The sequence below is a fragment of the Geotrypetes seraphini genome, chromosome 5 (assembly GCF_902459505.1).
Source record: "Geotrypetes seraphini chromosome 5, aGeoSer1.1, whole genome shotgun sequence".
Lineage (NCBI taxonomy): Eukaryota > Metazoa > Chordata > Amphibia > Gymnophiona > Dermophiidae > Geotrypetes > Geotrypetes seraphini.
Genome location: NC_047088.1, coordinates 263,216,367 through 263,243,023, shown reverse-complemented (window position 1 = coordinate 263,243,023; position 26,657 = coordinate 263,216,367). Strand labels below are relative to the sequence as shown.

The following is a 26,657-nucleotide window of genomic DNA, read 5'->3' as shown; positions in this document are numbered from 1 at the left end:
ACTCCCACGGGGATGCCCCCCTGACCCACGGGACTCCCACGGGGACGCCCCCTGGCCCACGGGACTCCCATGGGGATGAAAACAGCCTACCTAAATTCTGGCGATGCAGGCGTGCAGCTTACAAGTCCTGCGTCGCGGTGGGAAATAGCCATGCTGAGCAGTGAGCTCAGCACGTACACAGATGAAAGCCTTGCTTGCTGATTGGTCCGGTGGCCCCGCCCCGCCGTGCCGCCGGACCAATCAGCAAGCAAGGCTTTCATCTGTGTACGTGCTGAGCTCACTGCTCAGCATGGCTATTTCCCGCCGCGACGCCGGACTTGTAAGCTGCACGCCTGAAAAAGAAATCATCCTGGCCGGGGTCGGTGTCATGCTCCGGAGCTTCTACAGCCTTCCTATCTCCCTCTCCCTTCTACCTGCTTCTGGCCACACCCCCTGCTCCGCGGCTCTCTTCGGCAACTCAGCAGCAGCAATCGACACAAGCTTCTGACGTCGGGGCCTACCCTCTGCGAGTCCCGCTTGTTTCAACTTCCTTTTTCCACAAAGGCGGGACTCGTAGAGGGAAGGCCTCGATGTCGGCAGCCTGTCTTGATCACAGCTGCTGACGAGTTGCTGAAGAGAGCCGCGGAGCAGGGGGGTGTTGCCAGGTGCAGGTAGAAGGGAGAGGGCCAGATGCAGGACTCGTGGGTGAGGGAGGAGAAGAGAGAGAGAGAGGGGAGGGAAACAAAAGGAAATATTTCATACTGGGCTGGGCCGGAGTGGAGGTGAAAGATTGGAGTGGAAAGATTCTGGCTACCGGGTGCAGTAACAAAGGAAAAGGGGGGAAAGCTGAAAATGGAGATAGTGATACAAAGAAGAGAAAGAGTAAGCAGGACCTACTGAATAAGGATAGAGATACAGAGGGGACATGAAGAGGAGGTGAAATAGAGACATATAAGTAATGCTGAAAAAGTGTGTGGGGGGGGAGATAAAGACATTGAAAGGGCAAATGGTGAACATGGGGTAAAGACAAGGACAGAGACAAATGAAGATTCTGAAAAAGTGGTGAGATAGGGATATAGGTGAGATGGACACAAAGAAGGGTGATGCTGGAAAATAGGTGGAATGGTAATTCTGACAAACACAGAAGGGAAATGCTGGATCAAGGAGAGATGGGGCTCAGGCTGGATGGAATGAGGAGAAATGCCTTGTTGGCCCGGAACTTCCTCTCCTACGTCAGAATTGACGTCAGGGAGCGGAATGCTGGTCAGCGCGACGCTTCTGCAGGGAAAGCTTGGGACGGCGGTGGCTTGGGGGCTATTCCCCGATGGCGGTGGCAGCAAACCGAGTGGCTTGGGGGAGGGCACGGAGAAAGAAAGAAAGGGGGCAGACAGGGAGACAGAAAGAAGGGGGAACAGGGAGACAGAAAGAAAAAGTTGGGGGAGAGAATGAGGTCTGGAGGAGAGGAAACATACAGGAGGCTGAAAGAAAGGAAGAAAGATTGGATGCACAGTCAGAAGAAGAAAGTGCAACCAGAGACTCATGAAATCACCAAACAGCAAAGGTAGGAAAAATGATTTTATTTTCAATTTAGTGATCAAAATGTGTCTGTTTTGAGAATTTATATCTGCTGTCTATATTTTGCACTATGGCTCCCTTTTACTAAACCGCAATATCGTTTTTTAGCGCAGGGAGCCTATGAGCATTGAGAGCAGCGCGAGGCATTCAGCGTAACTCCCTGTGCTAAAACCTACTATTGTGGTTTAGTAAAAAGGGAGGGGGTGACATTGCATAGAGTCATCTGCCGTGACCTCTTTGAAAAAACCCGGAATATGAATAATTAACATTTTCTCTGCCTTTCATTGTGCTTTGTGTTTTTTTAAAATTTTATTGTTGGTAGATCATTTTGACTTAGTCATTATAAAGTAGCTCGCTAGCCCATAAAGTGTGGGCACCCCTGCTCTTACTCTGGGGCACCAGACCTCCCTCACGGCACACACACGGCAAATGGAAGAAAGAGGAGAATTTTTGGTCGTAGGGAGGAAGGTACAGAATGTGATAGGGAAGAAAAAGATGAGTGAGAAATGTGGCAAGGGAACAATGGGACAGATTGAAAGGGATGCAAGAGGGAGGAATATTGGACAGTGGTGAAGGGAATGGAGGGAGAGATGTGGCAAAGTGTTGGAGAGGGGTGATAGAAGGAGAAATGTTGGGTATGGGGCTGGTGGGCAGGCACGAAAGATGAGAAAGAGATAAATGCTGGACCATGGTTGGGGGAACCAATGGACAGCAACAGAAGAATTTACAGAAGATGGGAAAGCAGAAAAAAGAAACTGGGACCAACTTTATGGAAAAATAAGTCTCCAGACAACGAAGGTAAAAAACGGAATTTATTGACTAAAATATGTTAGCTTTGGGAAATGTATATGGCAGATGTCTTTGTTTTGTGTTCAAAAGAAAAGGAAATGCATTTCTGGTTTTATTTCTACAGTGTTGAAGTACTTGTTGACCCTTGTTGTGACTGATGGGGATCCCCAAGAACCGCCAGCAGAGGACCTCCTCTAGAGATGGCCAGAACTCCCCTCCACCAAACGCAGCAGTCGCTGGCAGCATCCATGAGCCACTGAGGTGCCAGCATCTGTGACTCAGGGACGCTACTGCTGCCTGCCAAGCTTGGCAAAAGGGACCCCCGGCCAACTGCAAAGGAAGTCCTCAGCTGACAGTTTGTGGGTTCTCATCAGCTGAGTATTTATATTTTATATTTACATTAGAGGTTCTGGTAGAAACCCATTTACAAAGTATGTATTCTTCCCAATTAATATTTCCAAATTAATAAAGTCTCTTTGCTTATTTGTAAATGGGCCTCTACCAGAGCCTTTAATCAGTAGCATAATTAAATAAAATAACTATTTCTGAAGTTTATAGGGAAGGATGGTGATGGAGGGGATTCCTTGCGGGGACGGGTGGGGACGGAGGGGATTCCTCACGGGGACGGGTGGGGACGGAGGGGATTCCTCGCGGGGATGGGTGGGGATGGAGGGGATTCCTCGCGGGGACGGGTGGGGACGGAGGGATTCCTCACGGGGACGGGTGGGATTTTGGCGGGGACGGGTGGGATTTCTGTCCCCGCGCAACTCTCTACTCTGCACCTGACAGCTTGGTACCTCTCAACATAACTCCTCTTCAGTTTCTCAACCTGTAAGAGATATTTTAGAGGCTTCCAGAAAGCCTACTACTAGACAATGTTACCACCAAAAATGGACTAGATTTTCCTTGTGGTGCATCTCTCATGATAAGGAGCTTCAGCTTTCCTCCTTATCTTCTGTTCTGGATTTTCTTTTGCACTTATCCACCTCTGGCCTCAAGTCTACATCTATCCGAGTCCATCTCAGTGCAATTGCTGCTTTCCATTAGCCTATTAAAGGGAAACACCTCTCTGCTCATCCGGTGGTTTCCAAATTTATGATAGGACTTTTCAATGTCAAACCTCCTCTCAAACCGCCTCCAGTGGTTTGGGATCTCAATGTGGTTCTTGCTCAATTGATGAAGCCTCCATTTGAACCAATGTCTATGGCTCATCTGAAATATCTCACTTGGAAAGTGGTGTTTCTCATTGCCTTCACATCTGCTCGAAGAGTCAGTGAGCTGCAAGCTTTAGTTGCTGATCCACTTTTCACTGTATTCCATCATGACAAGGTGGTCCTTCGTACTCATCCTAAATTCTTACCCAAAGTGGTTTCAGAATTTCATCTCAACCAATCCATTGTTCCAGTGTTCTTTCCAAAGTCTCATTCTCACCCTGGAGAATCAGCTCTTCATACGCTGGACTATAAACGTGCTTTGGCCTTCTACTTTGAACGCACCAAACCACACAGAACTGGCTCCTCAGCTTTTTTCTCCTTCGATCCAAACAAGTTGGGCCATCCAATTTCTAAGTGTACCATCTCCAACTGGATGGCTGCTTGTATATCTTTCTGCTATGCCCAGGCTGGACTGCATCTACAGAGTCGAGTCACAGCCCACAAAGTCAAAGCAATGGCAGCTTCAGTAGCTTTCCTCCGATCCATTCTTATTGAGGAAATTTGTGTAAAGCTGCCACTTGGTCCTCGGTTCATACATTCACTTCTCATTATTGTCTGGATGTTTTTTCCAGACAGGATGGCCATTTTGGCCAGAGACTATTACAAAATTTATTCTCTTAAGTTGCCAACGCTCCCACCATCCCATTCTGGTTAGCTTGGAGGTCCCCCATATGTGAGAATAGGCTGCCTGCTTGTCCTGGGATAAAGCACAGTTACTTACCATAACAGTTGCTATCCAGGGACAGCAGGCAGCTATTCTTACAACCCACCCACCTCCCCTGGTTGGCTTCTCTGCTAGCTATCTGAACTGAGGAGACTCGCTCTGCGCTGGGCGGGAAAGCACTCGCGCATGCGCGGTGTGGCATACTCAAAACTTCAAAGTTTTCTTCAAGCAAGTGTGCTTGGGAGGCTGTCCGCATCCAGGCTGCCTGCTTTCCCTGGATATCAACTATTACAGTAAGTAACTGTGCTTTATAGTAAGCATCTTTATATCACTGTTTTTTATAGAACTGAAGGAATGCTGTAGTTGCATACACATATATCCAGGTTAGAGAGAACATTGCATTTATTTTAGAGGAAACTTAATTTACTGTTCTGTATATTGATTTTTGACTTGTCATTCCTCTGCAAGTTTTGACATAATGTCTGTTTCAGTTATATATTTTGAAATACTGAGGATGCATGTTTCCTTGTTTGGGTAATTGGTTGCTCTTACGATTTCTAGATATCACCAGGTACGACGAGTACATATGTAAGAGATTTGCTTACACTGCTTCAGTTGTTTGTAGCTCTGTAATGCATTTTCATTGTGGATATCTTGAAATTACTTTGTGTTTAGACTTAGAGGAAGTTTGTTTACCTGTATCACATGTTGTCTAAAGACAGCCAGTCACCAAAGATGCAGGTACCTATACCCTTCTAGAGTTCAGCTTTAACTCTGCTTATGGATTGAGGAATGTTATGGTATGAATTAATGCAGTAATTACCGCACATGTCCAGGAGGTTTGTCAAAATTATTTGGAAAGCTCTGGAAAAGGGGAGTGGTAATATCTGCATATATGATTGGTGATCTGCTTTCTTCCAGGAACAAATGTTACAGGTAAGCAATTTGGCTTTGTAAGGGATATCATTAATGCTTAATTACTTTTTTCTTTTAGTTTTTCCAACTTGGGAAATACATGCTACATGAATGCCATTTTACAGTCTCTGTTTTCCCTTCAGCCATTTGCTAATGATTTGCTGAAGCAAGGAATTCCCTGGAGGAAAATCCCTTTTAATGCACTTATCAGGTAAAATTGTACTGTGTACTATATTAGATATCTATATCTTTGATATTCCACTGTAAATCTGTTTAAGATGACTCTTTCTAACAGGTCAGATTATACTGAAATTAAAAAAAAAAAATTGCACTGCAGTAATGTGGCAATAAAAAAAATCATTTTCATAAAGTGAGGAAAAGGATGAATAACTATTTTATTTCATAGTAGAACACAGCTGACTGCAATGAGGAATGTAATCAAATGTCAAGAGGGAGATAGTTACTAGAAAGAATAGGTACTACAAAAGAACTAGCATGATGAGATGGGGGAAGAGCAATTTGATAATGTATAGAAACCAGAAAACATAAGAATTGCCATACTGAGACAGACTGAAGGTCCATCAAGCCCAGTATCCTCTTTCCAACAGTGACCAATCCAGATCACAAGTGCCTGGTAAGATCTCAAGTAGAAAAACAGATTGTATGATAAGCAGTGGAGTTCCCCAAGCTATCTTAATGATGACATCTCTTTTAGGAAATTATCCAAACACTTTTTCTGTATCACTTGGTAGACTGGTATAGTCCTTACGAATGGGTTATATGTCTCACTGCTACCAGCAGGTGGAGACTGAACACAAATTTGTATATCAGGCTAGAATCTGCCCAACAACTCAGTCTTCCTCAGTCTCCGTTAAAGCAGGTGGTAAGACTAATTCAGCTCCCCTCTTAGTACTGTTGGAATTTTGTTTTGGACTCCTGGGTTCCCCTTTTGTGCCAGATAGAGCTTGGACGGGTCCTGTTTGGGGATCTGTCCGATCTTGGAGGTATTAAACTCAGCGGGTCTTGTGCTGGGTCCCTCGCCCCCCTTTTTCCTCCACCTCCCCACATTTTTGTAGAGGTGCCTCAGCCGGCGGCCTGGCCCCCTGGTTGGTCAGCCCTCCAGATTTGAGAGCCAAGGAGTCTGTTCTGAGTAAGTGATAAAAAAAAACCCCATACCTGAGGTGTGCTGGTCTAAAGGATTCAATTCCCTTTAAAACTGCCATTTGTATTGTTTTTTTCTCATCTACTCAGCACTTTATTACAGCTAGAGCAGTTTTCAGCACAATGAGCACTTTTAAGGGGAAAAAAATGTTCATTGTGCTCCAGACGCGAGGTACTCGCGGCCGGATTGTGCAAGCGTTGTGTAGGACGGAGCGGTGGGGTAGTATCATCGACAGTAGTTGCCGGTGGCCAGGGCACCCCGCCGCATGTACATCGCAAAGGATTCCCTTACTGCTGGAGTGGCTGGGGATTCCCTTTTCGTATCGGTCGGTTCCTCAGCATCAGGAAAGTCCCAGGCTTTTCAGACACGACAGGCCACAAGAACTCCGATTTTGGCGGTTTCAGGTCCAATTACGGCGGGAACCTCCTTCTTCATTTTTGTTACCTCAGGTGACCTTCCTTCTGTTCCGGAAATACAGGGGCAAGGTATGGCAGGGTCCTCTGCTGGGGCAGGGAGTCCCTTGGGACCGCCGGTGGTTTTTCCCCCTGAATTTATGTTAGCACTTTGTAAAGCTTATATGCTGGCAGCTGGAGGTTCCGTGTTCACTCCAGGGGTCTTGGGGTGGGGGGGAGGTTGCTCTCAACGTCTTCCCCGTTGCGGCCCCACACAGTGGTGGTTTTGCCCCCCTTTACTCCTCTCTCATCCAAACACCCAAGGGTATCTTGGGATGAGGTTTTTGCCCAGAAGAGAAAGATATAATTGATAAGGACCTGGTCCCTTGGGGGAGATTTCCAGGATCCTCTTGGGGGGTCGGATTCTACCAGCGAGGGGTTCGAGCACCCCCCTGCTGGCAAAGATGCGTCTGTGGTGCACATTTTTCAGCGGGAAGAGCTTCATGAGCTAATTTTGCAGGTTTCCTCAGTTTTACACGGCAGTGGCATGTGTCAATCATCACGGGGTACCAAGAGTTCTCTGGTGGCGCAGGAGGCGGCTCTGCTCATGGTCTGGGCAGAATCTCATCTTCTGGACATTTCGGCTTCTCACATAGCCGGAGTGGAGAATATTCAGGCGGGCTTCTTCAGTTGGCACGTTCTAGACCCCGTAAAGTGGTGTCTTAAGTTTAGAGGCCTTCCAGTTAATAGTGCAGTCTTGGGCTTGGCCTCTCATGGACCTGATGGCCCCGCTTCTTCAATCGTCGCAGAGACGTCAGGATGAAGGGTTGGATGCCCTGGTTCAGCCATGGCCAACGGAGTATAGAAACATAGAAAGATGACGGCAGATAAGGGCTACAGCCCATCAAGTCTGCCCACACCATTGACCCACCCTTATAATTCTACTGGCCCCCTTAACTTTACGGACCTGCTCTATTAAGTCAATATCCTAGCGACCCTATTCATTGGTATGACCCTCGCAGTGATCCCACATAGGTATCCCATTTATTCTTGAAGTCTGGGATACTGCGGGCCTCGATCACCTGTACTGGAAGCTTGTTCCAATGCTCTATCACTCGTTCCGTGAAGAAGTACTTCCTGACGTCTCCACGAAACTTCCCTCCCCTGAGTTTGAGCGGATGTCCTCTTGTGTTCGAGGGTCCTTCGAGAAGAAAGATATCATCTTCCACCTTGACCCATCCCGTGATGTACTTAAATGTCTCAATCATGTCTCCCCTCTCCCTACGCTCCTCGAGAGTATAGAGCTACAATTTGTTCAGTCTTTCTTCGTACGAGAGACCTTTTAGCCCCGAGACCATCCTGGTGGCCATCCGCTGAACCGACTCAATTCTGAGCACATCTTTACGGTAATGTGGCCTCCAGAATTGCACACAGTATTCTAGATGAGGTCTCACCATGGCTCTGTACAATGGCATCATGACCTCAGGCTTCCTGTTGACGAAACTTCTCTTGATACAACCTATCATCTGCCGTACCTTAGATGAAGCCTTCTCCACTTGATTGGCAGTGTTCATGTCTGCACTGATGAACACTCCCAAGTCTCGTTCTGCCATAGTCTTGGTCAAAGTTTCTCCATTCAAGGTGTAATTTCTGCATGGATTTCCATTTCCGAGATGCATGACCTTACATTTCTTGGCGTTGAAGCCCAGCTGCCAGATACAGGACCAACTTTCTAAAGTACGGAGGTCCTGTTCCATAGTATCCTGTAGATTGTAGCCGTTTACAATATTGCATAGTTTGGCGTCATCAGCGAATAAGGTTACCTTACCTTGAAGCCCTTGAGTCAAATCCCTAATGAATATGTTGAAGAGAAGTGGACCCAGGACTGAGCCCTGCGGCACTCCGCTGGTCACTTCCGACGTTTTAGAGAGGGTACCGTTAACCATCACCCTCTGAAGTCTGCCACTTAGCCAATCTTTAACCCATGTAGTTAGTGTTACTCCTAACCCCATCGATTCCATCTTGTTCAGCAGTCTGCGGTGTGGGACGCTGTCAAAAGCTTTGCTGAAGTCAAGGTATACGACGTCTAAGGACTCTCCCGAGTCCAGCCTTCTTGTTACCCAGTCAAAGAAGCTGATAAGATTGGACTGGCAGGATCTACCCTCAGTGAATCCATGTTGACTGGGGTCCCGGAGATTCCCCTCATTCAAGATCAAATCTAATTTATGCTTAATTAGTGTTTCCATGAGTTTACACACTATTGAAGTGAGACTCACCGGTCTATAGTTCGCAGCCTCAGCCTTGCAACCCTTTTTATGCAGAGGACGACGTTGGCTGTTTTCCAGTCTAATGGAACTTTCCCTGTGCTTAGTGAGAGATTGAAGAGCACGGCCAACGGTTCCGCCAGAACATCTCTCAATTCTCTAAGCACTCTTGGGTGTAAATTGTCCGGTCCCATGGCCTTGTTCTCCTTGAGCCTTGTCAGCTCGCTGTAGATGTCTTCAGGTGTGAACTCAAAATTCTGGAACGGCTCTACCGTAATTTGTTTTGCCTTCAACTGTGGTCCGTGTCCCAGTGCCTCACAGGTGAAGACTGAGCAGAAATATTCATTTAGTATTTCGGCTTTTTCGGAATCTGCCACCGCGTAGTTTCTGTCCGGTCTTCTAAGGCGTACTATGCCATCTGTGTTCCTTTTCCTATCACTAATATACCTGAAGAAAGACTTGTCCCCTTTTTTAATGTTTTTTGCCAAAGTTTCTTCCACTCAAAGTTTGGCCTCCCTAACTGCTGTTTTGACCGCTGCAGACCTGGTTTTATATTCTACTTTAGTTTCCCTTCTCTGAGTACATTTGTAGGAAAGAAATGCTGTTTTCCATAGCAAAGCAGCAGATGAATCCAGAGACTAGTGAGTATAGCTCACATCGACCAACAGGTGGAGATAGAGAACTGATTAACAGTTGGCCTTAAAGCCTGGTGTTCCTCCTGTTGATTCAGTTTTGCTCTATCTCCCAGCAGGGATTGAGCTAGCTCTCTAGCTCCTGGATTCTGGCTGGTGCCGGATAGATTGGTGTTCTTTTGGATTCCTCTGTTGAGACTAGCTCTCTTCAGTAGGACAGGGGTGCCTGGCTGAGCGGTGCCGGCTTTAGGAGTTACACCTGGGCCCTCCCAGGTCCCTTCTCCACCCTCCCCTCCGATTGATTGAGGGGTTTCTTTAGACGCTGCAGGAGTTCTTTCTTCATTCCAGTATAAAAAAAAAAAAAAAAAAGGGCGACTTCCTGCTTGTGCTGAGCCGTGCCGTGTTTGAATCGGCTTCCAGTACACTTACCAACTGTGACCTGGCTTCTGGTAGAGCGGACGAAAATTTGGGTGAGTGAGTCTCCTTACTCGTTTATCGTGGTTCTTTGTCGCGTTCCCGGGTGCCGGGGTAGTTGGTGGGCGGAGTCGGCGGTCGGCGGCGTTCTCCGCGTGTGTGAAAAAAAAAAAAAAATTTTTTTTGTTTGGGGGCCAGAACGAGGTATGGCAACGGAGGCTGGTCAGCGGTGTTCGCGCTGTGGGAAGCGCAGAACACTGTCGGGCTTTTGCTCTGCCGGGTGTTTGAACGCACCGGCAGACGATGCTTTTCTGCAGGCATGTGATGTAGCCATTTCCTGTGTAAGGGAGGCTCGATCGATGTCCCCGGCGCTCGAGGACGACTCGGGATTACTGCAGGACTCTTTCACGGCTGAGGGGAGTTCGGCGGTGGTGGGGGAGTCGGGAGCACTGGAAGAAGGCGCGGCCCCGCTCCCCGGCACGGATCAGGGCGGTGCAGCGGCCCTTAAGTTGGGCTCATTTTCTCCTGAATTTATTATGCTGTTGCACCGGGCATTTATGTTACAGGGCTCGCAGCCTGCCCAGCCGGTGCCTGTGGCCTGTCCGTCCCTTCCTGTGCCCTCTACCTCTGCTGTGTTGAATGGTGATAATGCCAGACCTACTGCGGGTACGATGGTGTCGCCAGGGTGGTCGCAGGTAGCGAAGAAACGCAGACTCGCGACCGCGGACGCAGAGGATAATTTGCTAATGTCCCCTTTTTCTCTTCCTGAATCTTTGGAGGAAGGTGAGGTCTTAGATTGGGAAGCAGAAGATCCCCCGGGTAGGGAAGTGGATGACCCTTCCGCTCTCCATCTGTTTCATAGGGAAGAACTTTCTTCCTTAATTTCAAAGGCCTTGCAGAGTTTGAATATTTCTCAGGAAGATACTAAGGTGTCGGGTAACCCCCTGATGGCAGGAACGCGTAGGCCGCCTAAGTCCTTTCCGGTGCATGAAGCCATGCAGGAGCTGATCTCGGCGCAATGGGTTACGCCGGAATCCAGTCTAAGAGTGGCAAAGGCCATGCGGCTCTTGTATCCGGTTGACCCGACCGAACTTGAGAAGTTTAGGTTGCCCAGGGTGGACGCATTGGTGGCAGCGGTAACTAAAAAGACTACCTTACCGGTAGAAGGGGGAGTTACGCTAAAAGATGCACAGGATAGAAAGATTGAATCTTCACTGAAAATGTCCTTTGAAGTAGCTGCGGTTTCCTTACAGGCCGCAATTTGCAGCTCTTATGCGGCGCGAGCGTGTCTGCAGTGGTCGCAAGGGATGGCGGATAATTTAATGGAGTCCGGGGGTTCGGTCCCTTCGGAACTGGCTGATTTGGAGTCAGGTTTGGCTTATTTAGCAGACTCCTTATATGATATTATTCGGGCTTCTGCGAAGCAGATGTCTCTTTCGGTGGTGTCTCGTAGGTCATTATGGCTCCGTCATTGGGCGGCAGATGCTGCATCCAAGCTTCGGCTTGTGAAACTCCCTTTTAAAGGGAGTTTATTGTTTGGGGAAGATTTAGATAGATTGGTGAAGGATTTTGGTGATACCAAAACACAGCGTTTACCGGAAGATAGGGCTAGGCCCCCTATGAAGTCCTCATCGTCTAGACCGCGCTTCAGGGATGTTAGGAGATACAGGTCCGGTAAACCTTTCCTCAGATCCGCATCTGGTTCTTTCCCTTCTTCGAGACCTCGGTTTCAGCAGAGAAATTCCTTTCGTACGACGAAACCCTCTTCAGGTCAGCCAGCGCGTGCCGCGGCAAGTCGCACTCCACAATGACGGGGTCTTGGCTCCCTCCGTCTTTCCCTTAGGGGGACGGCTGTCGGCGTACTGGGCGGAGTGAGCCAAGGTCACGTCAGATCAGTGGGTTTTAGACATTATTCAAGAAGGGTACAAGTTGGAGTTCGCCTCTCCCGTCGTAGATTCTTTCTTGGTGTCCCCGTTCAATGGGGCGGCCAAGGGAGACTCGGTACGCATGACTCTTCAGGTGCTGCTAGATCTGGGGGCGGTGGTACCGGTGCCCCCGGAAGAGGTAGGCCACGGGATATATTCCCTTTACTTCAAAGAAGGGGGGTACCAAAGAAGGGGGGGTCATTCAGACCGGTGCTGGATCTCAAAGGGGTCAACAGATTTCTCAGTGTGCGCCATTTCCGGATGGAGACGGTTCGCTCAGTTATTGCGGCTGTAAGACCGGGAGAGTTCCTCACGTCCCTCGATCTCAAGGAGGCGTACCTCCATATCCCGATCTGGCCTCCGCATCAGCGGTATCTGCGGTTTGCGATTCTCGGCCAGCATTATCAATTTCGGGCAATGCCCTTTGGCCTGGCAACGGCTCCCCGCACCTTTTCCAAAGTGATGGTGGTGGTAGCAGCTTTTCTACGCAAAGAAGGGATTCGGGTACACCCTTACTTAGACGACTGGTTGATCCGCGCCTCGTCCAGACAGGAGAGTTTGGCGGTAACTCAGAGAGTAATCTCTCTCCTTCAGTCGTTGGGGTGGATCGTCAACTTTCCCAAGAGTTTTCTGTCCCCGTCGCAGTCTTTGGTGCATCTGGGGGTCAGGTTCAACACTGCTCCGGGGAAAGTGTTTCTACCCCGAGACCGGGGAGAGAAATTGCAGGCTCAGATTCGCCTACTTCTCGGGTCGCCCAGGCCTCGGGTTTGGGATTATGTACAGGTTCTGGGATCCATGGTGGCGACTCTGGAGGTGGTCCCCTGGGCTCGGTGCCACATGAGGCCCTTACAACAGTCTCTTCTCTCTCGCTGGTCCCCAGCATCTCTGGACTACAATTTGCGTCTCCAATGGAGTCCTCGAGCGGCTCGCAGCATGCAGTGGTGGCTACACGAGTTGCATCTTTGGCAGGGCATGCCGTTGGCTACGCTGGACTGGGTGGTGGTGACAACGGATGCCAGTCTGCTGGGCTGGGGGGCCCAGTTCCTGCAAGCTTCAGTGCAGGGGGTGTGGTCCTTAGAGGAGGCCCAGTGGTCCATCAATTTGCTGGAATTAAAGGCGATCAGACTGGCGCTGCGGGCTTTTCAGTCCCTGATTCAGGACAGGCCGACCAGGATCTTTTCGGACAGTGTCACGGCGGTGGCATATATCAATCGTCAGGGGGGCACCCGGAGTCCGCAGTTGGCCGAAGAGGCAAGGAGGCTGTTTCAGTGGGCAGAGGTGCATGTTCCGCTTCTGTCGGCGGCACACATTGCAGGTCACGAAAACGTGCAAGCGGACTTCCTCAGCAGAAATCTTCTAGATCCGGGCGAATGGGAGTTGTCTGCTCGAGCTTTCGACCTGCTAGTCCGTCGTTGGGGGCTGCCAGAGATGGATCTCATGGCCTCATCCCGCAATGCGAAGTTGCCTCGGTTCTTCAGCAGACGCAAGGAGAAGGGCTCGGAGGGGGTGGATGCGTTAGCTCTCCCATGGCCTCCAAATTCCCTTCTGTATGTGTTCCCGCCTTGGTCCATGATAGGTCGGGTGTTACAACGCATCTCTCTCTTGCAGGGCAGAGTGATCCTGGTGGCTTCGGATTGGCCGCGGCGGCCGTGGTACGCGGATCTGATTCAGCTTTCAGTAGGCGATCGGGTAACGTTCCAGGTAACTCCGGACTTATTGACTCAGGGTCCAATCTTGATGGAAGATCCGGCCCGATTTGGTCTTACGGCCTGGCTATTGAGCGGTCGAGGCTGAAAAAGAAGGGCTATTCAGAACAGGTTATTGCCACGCTACTTCAAGCTAAGAAAATTTCGACTTCTGCCTCCTATGCGAGAGTCTGGAAGATTTTTGATGCATGGTGCGGACGACAGGGGATTGCGCCCTTCCATGCATCTCTGCCGGCTATTCTTGCTTTTCTGCAGGAGGGCGTAGCGAAAGGGTTAGCCTATAACTCTTTAAAGGTTCAGGTGGCGGCCATTGCCTGTTACAGGGGCCGGGTGTCTCGCTCGACGCTCGCTTCACAGCCGGACATAGTCCGTTTCCTCAAGGGGGTTCACCATATCCGCCCTCCGGTAAAGCGAATTTGTCCGACATGGAATCTTAAACTCGTCCTTGGGAGGTTGCAGGGGGCACCTTTTGAGCCCCTGTCAGCGGCAACATTGAAGGATGTCACGTTGAAAACAGTGTTTTTGGTGGCGATGGCTTCGGCAAGGCGAGTGTCGGAATTACAGGCGCTTTCTTGCAGAGAACCCTTTTTACGTTTTTCGGAAACTGGGGTGTCGGTGCGAACGGTGCCGTCCTTCCTGCCTAAGGTTATTTCTTCATTCCATGTGAACCAGAGTTTGTTCCTCCCATCCTTCCGGAAGGAGGATTGGGGAAAACGATTTTCGTCTTTGCGTCTCCTGGATGTACGACGAATGCTTCTCCATTATTTGGGGGTGACGAACGATTTTCGTCGATCGGACCATCTCTTCGTGTTGTTCGCGGGCAAAAACAAAGGGATGGCGTCGTCGAAAGCATCCATTGCTCGTTGGGTCAAAGAAACTATTGCTTCGGCTTATTTGTTGACGGGAAAGAAAGTACCGGAGCACCTTCATGCTCATTCCACTCGGGCATTGGCTACGTCTTGGGCGGAGTCCGGTGGTATGTCTTTGGAGGAAATTTGCCGAGCGGCCACGTGGTCGTCTGGGAATACCTTTTCGAAGCATTAACGTTTAGACGTAGCGGCCCGTTCGGAGGCAAGTTTTGGCGCTGCAGTGCTGGCGGAGGCGGCGTTGGCGTCCCACCCGGTTTGACTTTGCTTTGCTACAATCCACTAGTCTCTGGATTCATCTGCTGCTTTGCTATGGAAGGTAAAATTATGGTCTTACCTGTTAATTTTCTTTCCTTTAGAAGCAGCAAATGAATCCAGAGCCCCTCCCCGAGTGCACTGTCTGTCTGTAGGTTGTTTGTTTGTTCAGTTGGGGTATGGTTGGTAATTGTATTATTTCATTGCTGAGTGGCACATTTTCTACTGGAATGAAGTTTGTGGATGCTCATTCTCCTTTCGGGATGCTTGGGCAAAGTGATAACTGAATCAACAGGAGGAACACCAGGCTTTAAGGCCAACTGTTAATCAGTTCTCTATCTCCACCTGCTGGTCGATGTGAGCTATACCCACTAGTCTCTGGATTCATCTGCTGCTTCTAAAGGAAAGAAAATTAACAGGTAAGACCATAATTTTACCTTCTTCTCCTTAATGAGGTGCGAGATCTCCTCAGTGAACCATTGGGGTTTATTGTTTCTTTGCCGTTTGTCTACCGATTTTATGTAGCGATTAGTAGCTTCGTGTATTGATGATTTCAGGTACGACCACATAGCTTCCACATTACCGGTCTCTGCTTGGTCAAGTTTCAAGTTTATTATTTTTTTGATTAATCGCTTAATCAAATTCAAAGCAGCGAAATCTCCCATGCGTGTGAAGTCGGTGCCCCGGAAATTAAGTACCTTTGTTTTTGTGATTGATTTTGGGAATCCTTTCCTAAGGTTGAACCATACCATGTTATGGTCGCTGGAGGCTAGCGTATCCCCTACCGAGATCTCTGAGACGCTTTCCCCGTTGGTGAGTACCAGGTCAAGGATCGCCTGGGCCCTAGTGGGCTCCGTTACCATCTGTTTTAGTTGTGCACCATTTATGGAGGTCAAAAGCCTCTTGTTGCCACTGGTGGTTGCTGAAAATGTGTTCCAGTCTGCATCAGGCATGTTGAAGTCCCCTAGCAGTACAGTGTCGCCCCATAGAGTGATATTCTCTATGTCTTCAATTAATTCCGTGTCCATGTCTTCTTGTTGTCTTGGGGGTCTGTATACCACACCAAGATACAGGCATTTATTGCCACCTCTTACCAGGTTAACCCAGAGGGACTCCCCGGTGTATTTGACATCAGTGATCCTGGTGGTTTTGATGTCTTCTTTAATGTATAGTGCTACCCCACCACCTAACCTGCCCTCTCTGTCACGACGAAGAAGATTGTACCCCGGTATAGCCATATCCCACCCATGTGAGTCCGTAAACCATGTTTCGGTTATTGCTACCACGTCTAGGTTGGCATCCCTTATTTCAGTTTCCAGCTCTAGAATTTTATTGCCTAAACTGTGAGCATTAATATACATGGCCCTCCACACATTGTGTTTGCTAGGTCGCTGTAAGGCGTTTTCCACCTGAGTCTGTGTGGCACCTAGAGAACTGTCTGCTATGTGGGCCCTTACCTCGGAAGCAGAGTGTCGACTCATCCCATCAGGATAGTTCCTTTCCGCACCAGTACATGAGTAGGTACCCTCCCCCAACTTACCTAGTTTAAAGCCCTACGAAGCAGGCGGGCTAGTCGGTGTCCGAAGATGTTCTTACCTCTGCTGGTCAAGTGGAGTCCGTCTGGTCCCAGAAGTCTTTGTAACGCCTCTCCATGATTCAGGAATCCAAAGTTCATATCCCGACACCATCCTTGTAGCAATTCGTTGGTTCTTAGGATACATTCATCTCTGGCTCTTCCCTTGCCTCTAACTGGGAGGATTGAAGAGAAGACCACCTGCGCACCCGTCTGCTTCAGCTTCACACCCAAGGCTCCGAAATCTCTGGTGATGGTCTCCTGGGTGTTTCTTGCAGTGTCGTTCGTACCTATGTGGATAAGAAACATAGGAAAATGGTCATGAGGTGTGAGTAGTTTACCCAGGTTGGTGGTGACGTACCATATCCTGGCTCCAGGTAGACAGCAAACCTCTCTCGAGAGTGTATCCGGCCTGCAGATTGGTCCCTCGGTGCCCCTCAGCATGGAGTCCCCAATGACTATTACTCTGCGCTTCTTTCGTTGGGGGGGGGGGGGGGGAGTCGGTCATCAGATGGAGCTGCTTGTTGGGTCTGCTCCTGTTCTTCATGTCGAGTCTGTTCTTGTTCGTCGTCGGCAGCTTCTTCTTGGAGAATCTGGAATCTGTTCCTCAGGACGAGGTGAGGAGTTGACGTAGGGTTGGCCTGTTGGGAAGAAAAGAAGAGGATGAAGAGATTGAAAAAGAGGGGGGGGATCTTTTGTATGTATTTCCTCCGTGGCCGTTAGTGGGCAAAATTCTTCTTTGCATTGTTTGGCACCCCGGCTTCGTGATCCTGGTGGCCCGGGATTGGCCCAGACATCTGTGGTATGCAGACCTGGTGCATCATCTGGTGGCGGATCCTCTACCTCTGCCTCTATCGACAGATCTTATGACTCGGGGAACCATTCCAGTATTCGACCAGGGTCCCTTTTGTCTTATGGTTTAGCTCTTGAAAGGGAACGCCTAGGTAATAAGGTATATTCAGATAAGGTGATCTCAACCCTCTTGGGGTCCTGGAGACTTTCCACTTCGCGGGCTTATGTGCGGGCTTGGCGTGTCTTTGAGGACTGGTGTGCAGCGCATGGAGTGATTTCTTTTCGCACTTCCTTGCCTAACATCTTGGAGTTTTTGCAGGATGGCATGGACTGGGGCCTGGCTTGTTTTTTTCTCCCGGTTCAGATTTCAGCCTTGTCTACCTTTCGTAGATTGGTGTGAGGTCAGCGTTTGACTGCCATTCCTGATGCCATTTGTTTTTTGCATGCAGCCAAGTATTTCAACTTAAATCGGCAGACCAGTCATCCCCCTCACTGCACCGAGACTGCCATCTTTTTCAAAACCTTTCTTCGGCAGGAAGCCCCTCCCCCTTCTTCCCCAGAGCCAACCTAGCTTCTCTACAGCCTTTTAAAGGGCTCTGGGCTCCAGCGTTTCAACTTAAATCATCAGCACAGTGAGGGGAAGGAGACCAGTCGTGCCCCTCAATGCACTGAGACTTCCATCTTTTTCAAAGCCTTTTCTTTGGTGGGATGCCCCGCCCCTTCTTCCCAGGAGCCTATCTAGCTTCTCTACAGACCTTTAAAGGGCTGCCAAGCAGGCAGATCTTTCCCGCAGACGGGCCCTGCCGAGGGGCCCTTTTTGCAGACCAAGTAGGCCCAGACTGATACCATGCTGGAACCCTTTCACAAGAAACCCAGACAACCAAACACACCGAGCCCTATCACTGCTATCACACTTATACTCCCCATAATGGCTTTCCACATCCCTGTTATCACTGTCCAGGGCTGCTATGGAGAACTGACAAACCGCTATCACATGAAGCAAATACCTGCCAAACTCCCAACCTCATAAAAATTCTGACAAATACAGAACAAGCAAATGCCATCGCAGCAGCCTTAATAAATGCCAGATCTGTAAACGGCAAAGACCTCATCCTATTAGATGCTATAACAGACATAACATAACATTGTGCTTATTGACCGTGTAACCAGAAGTTCAACGCGGTTTACAAAAAGTTATAAAAGTAAACATATTACATGAAACAAAATGATTCATTAAACAGTCAAATATTTAGAAAAAAGATAGGTCTTCAATTGTTTTCTAAAAGATGGGACAGCCTATTAGTGACTGAAACATGGCTGAAGGATGACGAGGCCATCCTAGGTGCTCTATGTCCACAGGGCTACCAAGCACTGGCATGTTCCTGCCCCAATAAAAAAGGGGGTGGGGTGGCAGCCATCACAAAATCCAAGTTGAACCCACGACATATAAACTCTATCTCACTAGAAGGCCTGGATGGCCTCATTCTCTCAATAGGCCATGGCAGTAAAGCCGTATTCATATTAATCTACAGAGCCCCCTCCTCCCCAATGTCGGTGCTCGACGAACTACTAACTATGATAAGCAACCTTTCAGTCAACTACAAACAAATTGTCATCCTAGGAGACTAACTTTGCAGAATACCCAGAAATCACCGGTGCACCAAGGGAATTCACAAAGACACTGTCTGGCATCGGTTTCATCCAAGTCCACTCCCCCACTCACTCCTCTGGGAACACTCTGGACATGATCTTTATCTCAAAAGGCCTGCTACTCAACAACAAACCAACCCCGCTGACTAACTTTCAAGTCCCCTGGATTGACCACCACATAATCTTATTCAACATACATACTAAGACCAAAGGGCCTGCAGAAAACACTGCATCACACAAAACAACTACATTCGACCCAAAATCGGTCGACCTTCATGCTTTATCCATTAGCATCTCCTCATTTATCTCGACATAATATATTTGGACTTCCAGAAGGCATTCGACAAAGTTCCGCATGAAAGACTTCTCAGGAAACTACAATGCCATGGAATAGAGGGAGATATACACAGGTGGAAAGGCAAATGGCTGGAAAACAGGAAGCAGAGAGTGGGCATAAATGGGAAGTTCTCAGACTGGGAGAAAGTGACTAGTGGTGTGCCCCAGGGCTCGGTACTTGGGCCGATCCTATTTAACATTTATATCAATGACCTTGAAGACGGAATATCCAGTGAGATCATTAAGTTTGCAGACGACACAAAGCTATGCCGGACAATCAGAATGCAGAAAGATAGCGAAGAACTCCAGAGCGACTTGTATCAGTTAGAGAAATGGGCAGAGCAATGGCAGATGAAATTCAACGTGGAGAAATGCAAAGTAATGCATTTAGGCAGTAAGAATAAGGAACACGAGTATAGAATGTCAGGAGCAACTCTTGGTAAGAGCGAACAAGAAAGGGACCTGGGTGTACTGATAGATAGGACCCTGAAGCCGTCGGCACAATGCGCGGCAGCGGCAAAGAAAGCGAACAGAATGTTAGGAATGATAAAGAAAGGAATCATGAGCAGATCGGAGAAAGTCATAATGCCGCTTTATAGAGCAATGGTCAGACCACACTTGGAATACTGTGTCCAACATTGGTCTCCCAAACTAAAGAGGGATATAAAACTGCTGGAGAGGGTGCAGAGACGAGCAACGAAGCTAATAAGAGGTATGGAGAACTTGGAATATGAGGAACGACTCAAGAAACTAGGACTGTTCTCCCTTGAGAAGAGGAGGCTGCGAGGGGACATGATAGAGACGTTCAAAATACTGAAAGACATCGATAAAATAGAGCAGAAAAACAAATTATTTACACTGTCCAACGTGACACGGACAAGAGGACATGGTTTAAAGCTAAGGGGGGACAAGTCCAGGACAAATGTCAGGAGGTTCTGCTTTACGCAGCGAGTGGTGAACGCCTGGAATGCTCTTCCACAGGAGGTTATTAAGGAATCCACTGTGCTAGGATTCAAAGGCAAATTAGATGCACATCTCCTTATGAGAGGCATAGAGGGATATGGGTGGTAAAACTACCGTATTTTCACGCAAATAACGCGCACCCGTATAAAACGCGCACACGGGTATAGCGCGCAGAAATCACGATATGTACAAAAACTTTGGTATACCGCGCTCACGGGTATACCGCGCATGCTGCCCGACGCTCCTTTCGCCCGCCCTGACTTTCCGTGCGCTGTCCCGACTCTCCGTTCACCCCCCCCTGACTTCCGTGCACTGTCCCCCCTTGAAGGTCTGTCCCCATCCTGAAAGCCTGATGCCCCCCCCCCCGACGTCCGATACATCCCTCCCCCCGAAGGACCGCCGACTCCCCAACAATATCGGGCCAGGAGGGAGCCCAAATCCTCCTGGCCACGGCGACCCCCTAACCCCACCCCGCACTACATTACGGGCAGGAGGGATCCCAGGCCCTCCTGCCCTCGACGCAAACCCCCCTCCCCCCCAACGACCGCCCCCCCCCCAAGAACCTCCGACCGCCCCCCCCAGCCGACCCGCGACCCCCCTGGCGACCCCCACGACTCCCCCACCCCCCTTCCCCGTACCTTTGGTAGTTGGCCGGACAGACGGGAGCCAAACCCGCCTGTCCGGCAGGCAGCCAACGAAGGAATGAGGCCGGATTGGCCCATCCATCCTAAAGCTCCGCCTACTGGTGGGGCCTAAGGCGCGTGGGCCAATCAGAATAGGCCCTGGAGCCTTAGGTCCCACCTGGGGGCGCGGCCTGAGGCACATGGGTGCTACTTTTTATTTGCGACACCCTTGTAAATGCATAGTCCATCACCGATCAGTTAAATATGTTTTCTTTGAGCCTAATCAATTGACTTCTTTTTTAGCGCTCTCCCGATTGGAGGTAGAAAAATCATAAGCTCTATGACTATAGGTTAATCCCAGCAATCAGCCTTCCAGCTAACTTTATGAAAGAGTGTACATTAAGTTCAATTCTTTAATTTTGGCTTTATTTTATAAGAAATCTTGGATCCAACTTAGAGGACTTGAGCATTTTAGTTAATATATGATTTAATGTTATTGGAATGTTTCTTGCTTTATTTAGAATTGCTAATTTGCTTTCTGTACAAGGTATTCTTAAAAAAAAAAAAAAAAAAAAAAGATTGGTTTTGTTGACATTCTGAAAAATTATAAAAATATGAGACATTGTAATACTGAAGAAAAGAAAACATAAACTAAAGAAAAGATAATAAAAATATAAAGAGGAAAAAATATAAGATATACAAAAAATATTAATACCATATTAAATATATGTTTAAGATATAATTTTATGATGTAAAATTTAATACTAGGAAAATATAAATTAAAAATTGTTTAAAAATAAAGATACATTAATGAAATGTTAAGAACAAAAAATGATTAAAGACAGTAAAGATTAATACAGATAGATAGAAGGGGATATTGATTGAACATTGGTTGCCTAGGGGGGAGGGGAATGTTCGGATTGCTATTCCTATGTGTATCCTTAAGCAGTCATTATATTGGGTGGGAAAGGGAGGGAAAAATATGGGATTTATTAGAATGATTAAAGAAAAAAATTAATAAGGGATTGGATACTTCAGGGGTAAATATGTGTGTCAGAGAATATTTTTTGGATTATAAATATGAAAGAAGAGGAAAAGAAGATTATAATGATAAGTATCAGAATTTATAATGACTTTTAAGATATACTCTATCAATGTCAATGGCTTGAACCATATAATCAAAAGGAAAAAAGTATTAGCATTTTTAAAAAAGCAAAATGCGGATATTTACTGTCTGCAGGAGACCCATCTTAATATAAAAGAATCACAGAAACTAACTGGTGGATGGGTAAAAGAATGTTTTTTTGCTCCAGCAGAGGGTAAAAAAGCAGGGGTAGCAATTCTTATAAATAAAAAATGTATGGCCAATTTCAAAGTAGTAAATTCAGATCCACATGGAAGATGGTTACATATTGATGTAAGTATGGGAAATAATGCCCTGACGTTGTTTAACATATATGCCCCTAATTCAAATCAATCAGAATTTTTTAAAAAGTTACAGAATATGTTCTTACCACTGGCTGCTTCTAATTTAGTGGTGGCTGGAGATTTTAATGCTGTAATGGATCCATTATTAGATAAAAAACCAGGTAAAAATATAAAATCTTTAGGTTTAGATAATTTGGCTCAATCATGTGATTTGAAGGATATATGGCGTATTCTTCATTTTAATGATCAGGAATTTTCATTCTGTTCACAGGTTCATAAATCATTTTCAAGAATAGATTATATTTTTGTTTCAACAAATAAAGTGCAACAGGTGATAAAAGCTTCCATTGATCCTATTATTATTTCGGATCATGCGGGAGTATGGATAGAATTACAATTAGATCAATTGGAGAATGGTAGACCTCTTTGGAGATTTGATAATGCATTGCTTGTGGATGACAAATTTTTGGAAAATTTTAAAACACAAATTAATGATTTCTTTCAAATAAATTTAGTGGAGGATACATCTATTGAGAATGTTTGGGATGCATTTAAAGCAACTATGAGAGGTAATATTATATCATATTCAGCTTTTATTAGAAAACAGATTAAAATACAATATATAGAATTAGAAAAAGAAATAAAATTATTAGAAGCTAAATTGGTAAGTAAATGGGAATATGAAGTTTTGCAAGCTCTTTTGAAAGCAAAGGGTAAATATAATGAATTAACTTCAAAAATGATAAGAAGAGATTTGTTTTCCAAGCAAACAATGTATTATGGAAATTCTAATAAGGCGGGAAGATTATTGGCAAATTATCTTAAAGCAAAAAAAAGAAGAACTAATATAAATGGAATAAAAGATGATAATGGTATAATAACAAATCAAACAAATATAATTTTAAAACAATTTCTAAAATTTTATAAGGACCTGTACTCTTCCGAGCCTTATTTTGAGAGACAAAAAGATGGTAAAAATTTTTTAGATTCAATTATTGGACCTAAAATTCCTGAACATTTAAAAAGGAGTTTAGATGAACCTATATCATTAAAAGAATTAGAAACAGCATTGAGATCTCTTAGAGTTGGATCCGCTCCAGGTGGTGATGGATATACAGTAGAATTTTACAAAACATTTCAAAATGTCCTTACCCCATATTTACTAAAATTATATCAGACACAATTTATAAAAGGTGATATTAAAGGTACTATGGCTGAATCAATAATAATTGTTTTGCCTAAGCCAAATAAAGATCCTACTTTGGTTTCAAACTACAGACCTATATCTTTGATAAATGTGGATAATAAACTTTTGGTGAAAATTTTGGCTCTAAGATTAGCCAAAGCTCTCCCATATATTATAGACATGCATCAAACGGGTTTCGTTGCTAAAAGACATTCCTCTAATAACTCTAGATTATTATTTCATATGTTAAATTTATCAAAAAAAATAGATGAACCAACTTTTACAGTCTCATTGGATGCAGAAAAAGCGTTTGATAGGGTAGAATGGAATTTTATGTATCAGGCTTTAGAATGGTTTGGTATAGGTTCTGGATTTATACAAATGGTAAAAACTTTGTATAGCTTCCCGATTGCAAGATTAAATATTAATAATATGATATCTGATGGTTTTCAATTGCAGAGGGGAGTTAGACAGGGTTGTCCTTTATCTCCTTTGTTATTTGACATTGTATTAGAACCCTTATTGTTAGCAATACAGCAAAAGGAGGAGATACAGGGTATTCCATATTCAGATATGGAATATAAAATTTCGGCTTATGCTGATGATATTTTGCTTTATTTGAGAAATCCAGAGTCTACCTTATCTTCTTTATTGGAATTAATTGATAAATTTGGTAAATTTTCAGGTTATAAAATTAATTGGAATAAATCTGAAATTATACCTTTAAATATTCATTGTGTAAAAGGACTATTTGACACTTTTCCATTCATATGGAAAGAAGAAGGATTTAAATATCTTGGCATTCAAGTTAAAAATACAATTGAAGATACTGTAAAAGAGAATGAAAAATTTGTATTAAAAAAAGTTACGGAGTTATGCGAGCAATGGAACCCATTACATATTTCTTGGTGGGGAAGAGTTCAAACTATTAAAATGATGATATTACCTGTAGTTTGTTATCAAATGAGTATGATACCTATTTATTTTCAGGGGTCCTTTTATAAAAAACTTAATAGCATTTTAACAAAATTTCTTTGGCTTGGTAAAACACCTAGAATAGCTTTAGTAACCTTGCAAAAATCAATTAAGGAGGGAGGGGTAAATTTTCCAAATTTCTATAGGTACCATCAAGCCTATATTTTACGTCAGGGTATGTATTGGATCCTCCCAGAACTTATAGATAATGCACCAGATTGGTTGTATTTGGAATGGCGCCTTATGTTTCCCCTAAATTTAGTTCACCTTCCAAGTATTAACATGCCTAGAAGATATAGAGAAAATAAAATTTTAATGGATACTTGGAAAACATTGAGATTTATAAGTAAATTAACACCTATCCCAATAAATAAATCAACTAATCAATCTTTATGGATAAACTCCAAGATCAAAATTGGCGGAGCTCAAATCCTTTGGAAGAACTGGATTATTGCAGGCATTAGATCTCTAGATGATGTTATTTCAGAAGGCAAACTGCTGGAATTTTCACAATTGCAACATAGATTTGGTCTTAATAAAACACAAGGTTTTAAATGGTTGCAATTGAAGCAGGCCATTCAGGTTGGGTTCCCTGAATGGAAAACATTGAATAATCAATATAGTTTAAAGTTCTTATGTTTTCAAGCAGACTTCCTAGGACATCAAGCCGCATTGTGGTATAAATTAATATCTGGATATTTGAATAAAAAACCAAAAAATGGTCTAAGAGACATTTGGAGCATTGAGATTAAGCATCAAATTAATGCATCTCAATGGCCACTAATTTGGTCTTGGAGAATGAGATGTACAGTGTCAGCATCTATGAGACAAACTTGGTTCTTTTTATTACATAGAGTTTTTTGGACCCATACACGTTTGCAAAAATTAGACAGTTCTAAGTCAAATAAATGCTGGCACTGTAATCTGGAACCAGGGACGTTAGACCACTTACTGTATCATTGTCCCTATATTAAAAGTTTTTGGAATTCAATTTGGCCACAAATTAATAAATTGATGGAAAATCATATATCAATATCATATGATACAATATTATTTGGAATGATGATGAGAAAAAAAAGTCAAATTACACCAGAAAATAATAAGCTTTTATTAATTATGACAGGGGTTGCCATTCAACATATAACCAATAATTGGAAGAATTATAACAATCTAAATTATACATTTTGGTGGAATACAATATGTCATATATTTAAAATGGAAAGAACAATAGCAATACAAAGAGGGACATATACAAAATTTATAAAAATATGGGGGCCATTGACAAAATATTGTAATGAATAAATAGCAGAATTTTTCTTCTTCTTTTCTTCTTTTCAATATGATTTTTGTGACACACATAAAGGGGGGGTACTGAAAATAACTTTATACATAATATGTTATAATATATTATACAATATATAATGTATGAATATAAGTAATAGAAGAGTAGGGGGAGGGAAAGGGAGAAAAATATACTTAGAATATAATGTATTAGATATAAAAGTGATATTGTATATTTATCAATTGTATTTTATTATATTGTACACTTTATGTAAAATTTGAAAATAAAAAATAATATAAAACAAAAACCCACCATATTTCAATGACGCACAAACCTACAAAACTATTTTACCTTATGTTAGACTATGTCCATACAGAAAATGATGTAATTTAAACCACCATAGGCTGTCTCTTCGGAAAATGCTGAAATTTTAAAACATCCTTTGTCCACTAAGTCTATATTTCCAAATCTGTATGTTACAACTATACTGTAAAAGCTGAAATTTATACCTCTATGTACACCAAGTTTTTTTTTTTTTCCCCCCCCCACCAAAGTTTATCCTGCTTATAATGTGAATGTACTCTTGTAACCCGTTCTGGGCTCCTTTGGGAGAACAGGCTAAATAAATAAAGTTGCTCAAGCCTCCTGTTAGATCATCTGTTCCATCTTGGGTGCGCCCACCTTTTGAGCTTTTGGGTGCCTGCTCGTTGAAGGACTTTACTCTTAAAGCGGTCTTTGTGGTGGCTATTACTTCTGCTAGAAGCATGTCGGAGCTGCAGGCTTTCTCTTGTAGGTCTCCCTTCCTGGAGTTCTTTAGGGAGTGGATAGTGTTGCGGCCTGTTCCTTCTTTTCTATCAAAAGTAGTTTTTCCTTTTCATGTTTATCTATCTGTAGTCCTCCCGGTGCTGAGTTGTCAGGAGGGATCTTCAGAGCAGAAACAGTTGTGCAAATTGGATGTCTGCCCGGTTCTTCACTCTTATGTTCAGCGGACCCAGGAGTTCAGGAAATTGGATCATCCCTTTGTCCTTTTAGTGGGTCCTCGTAAGTGGGATGGCACTTCCAAGGCTACCATTGTGCAGTGGATTAAGTTTCAAGTT

General features: G+C 45.2%; 1 protein-coding gene across 3 annotated transcripts in view; it reads left to right on the top strand.

Moving 5' to 3' along the window:
• Positions 1-26,657, top strand: part of USP37 (ubiquitin specific peptidase 37) — a 465,383-nt gene that overhangs the window by 200,681 nt on the left and 238,045 nt on the right. For all 3 annotated transcript variants that reach the window (XM_033944517.1, XM_033944518.1, XM_033944516.1), the window contains exon 11: positions 5,216-5,347. In XM_033944517.1, the coding sequence (XP_033800408.1) occupies positions 5,216-5,347 (132 nt within the window). The remainder of the gene's footprint in view (positions 1-5,215; positions 5,348-26,657) is intronic.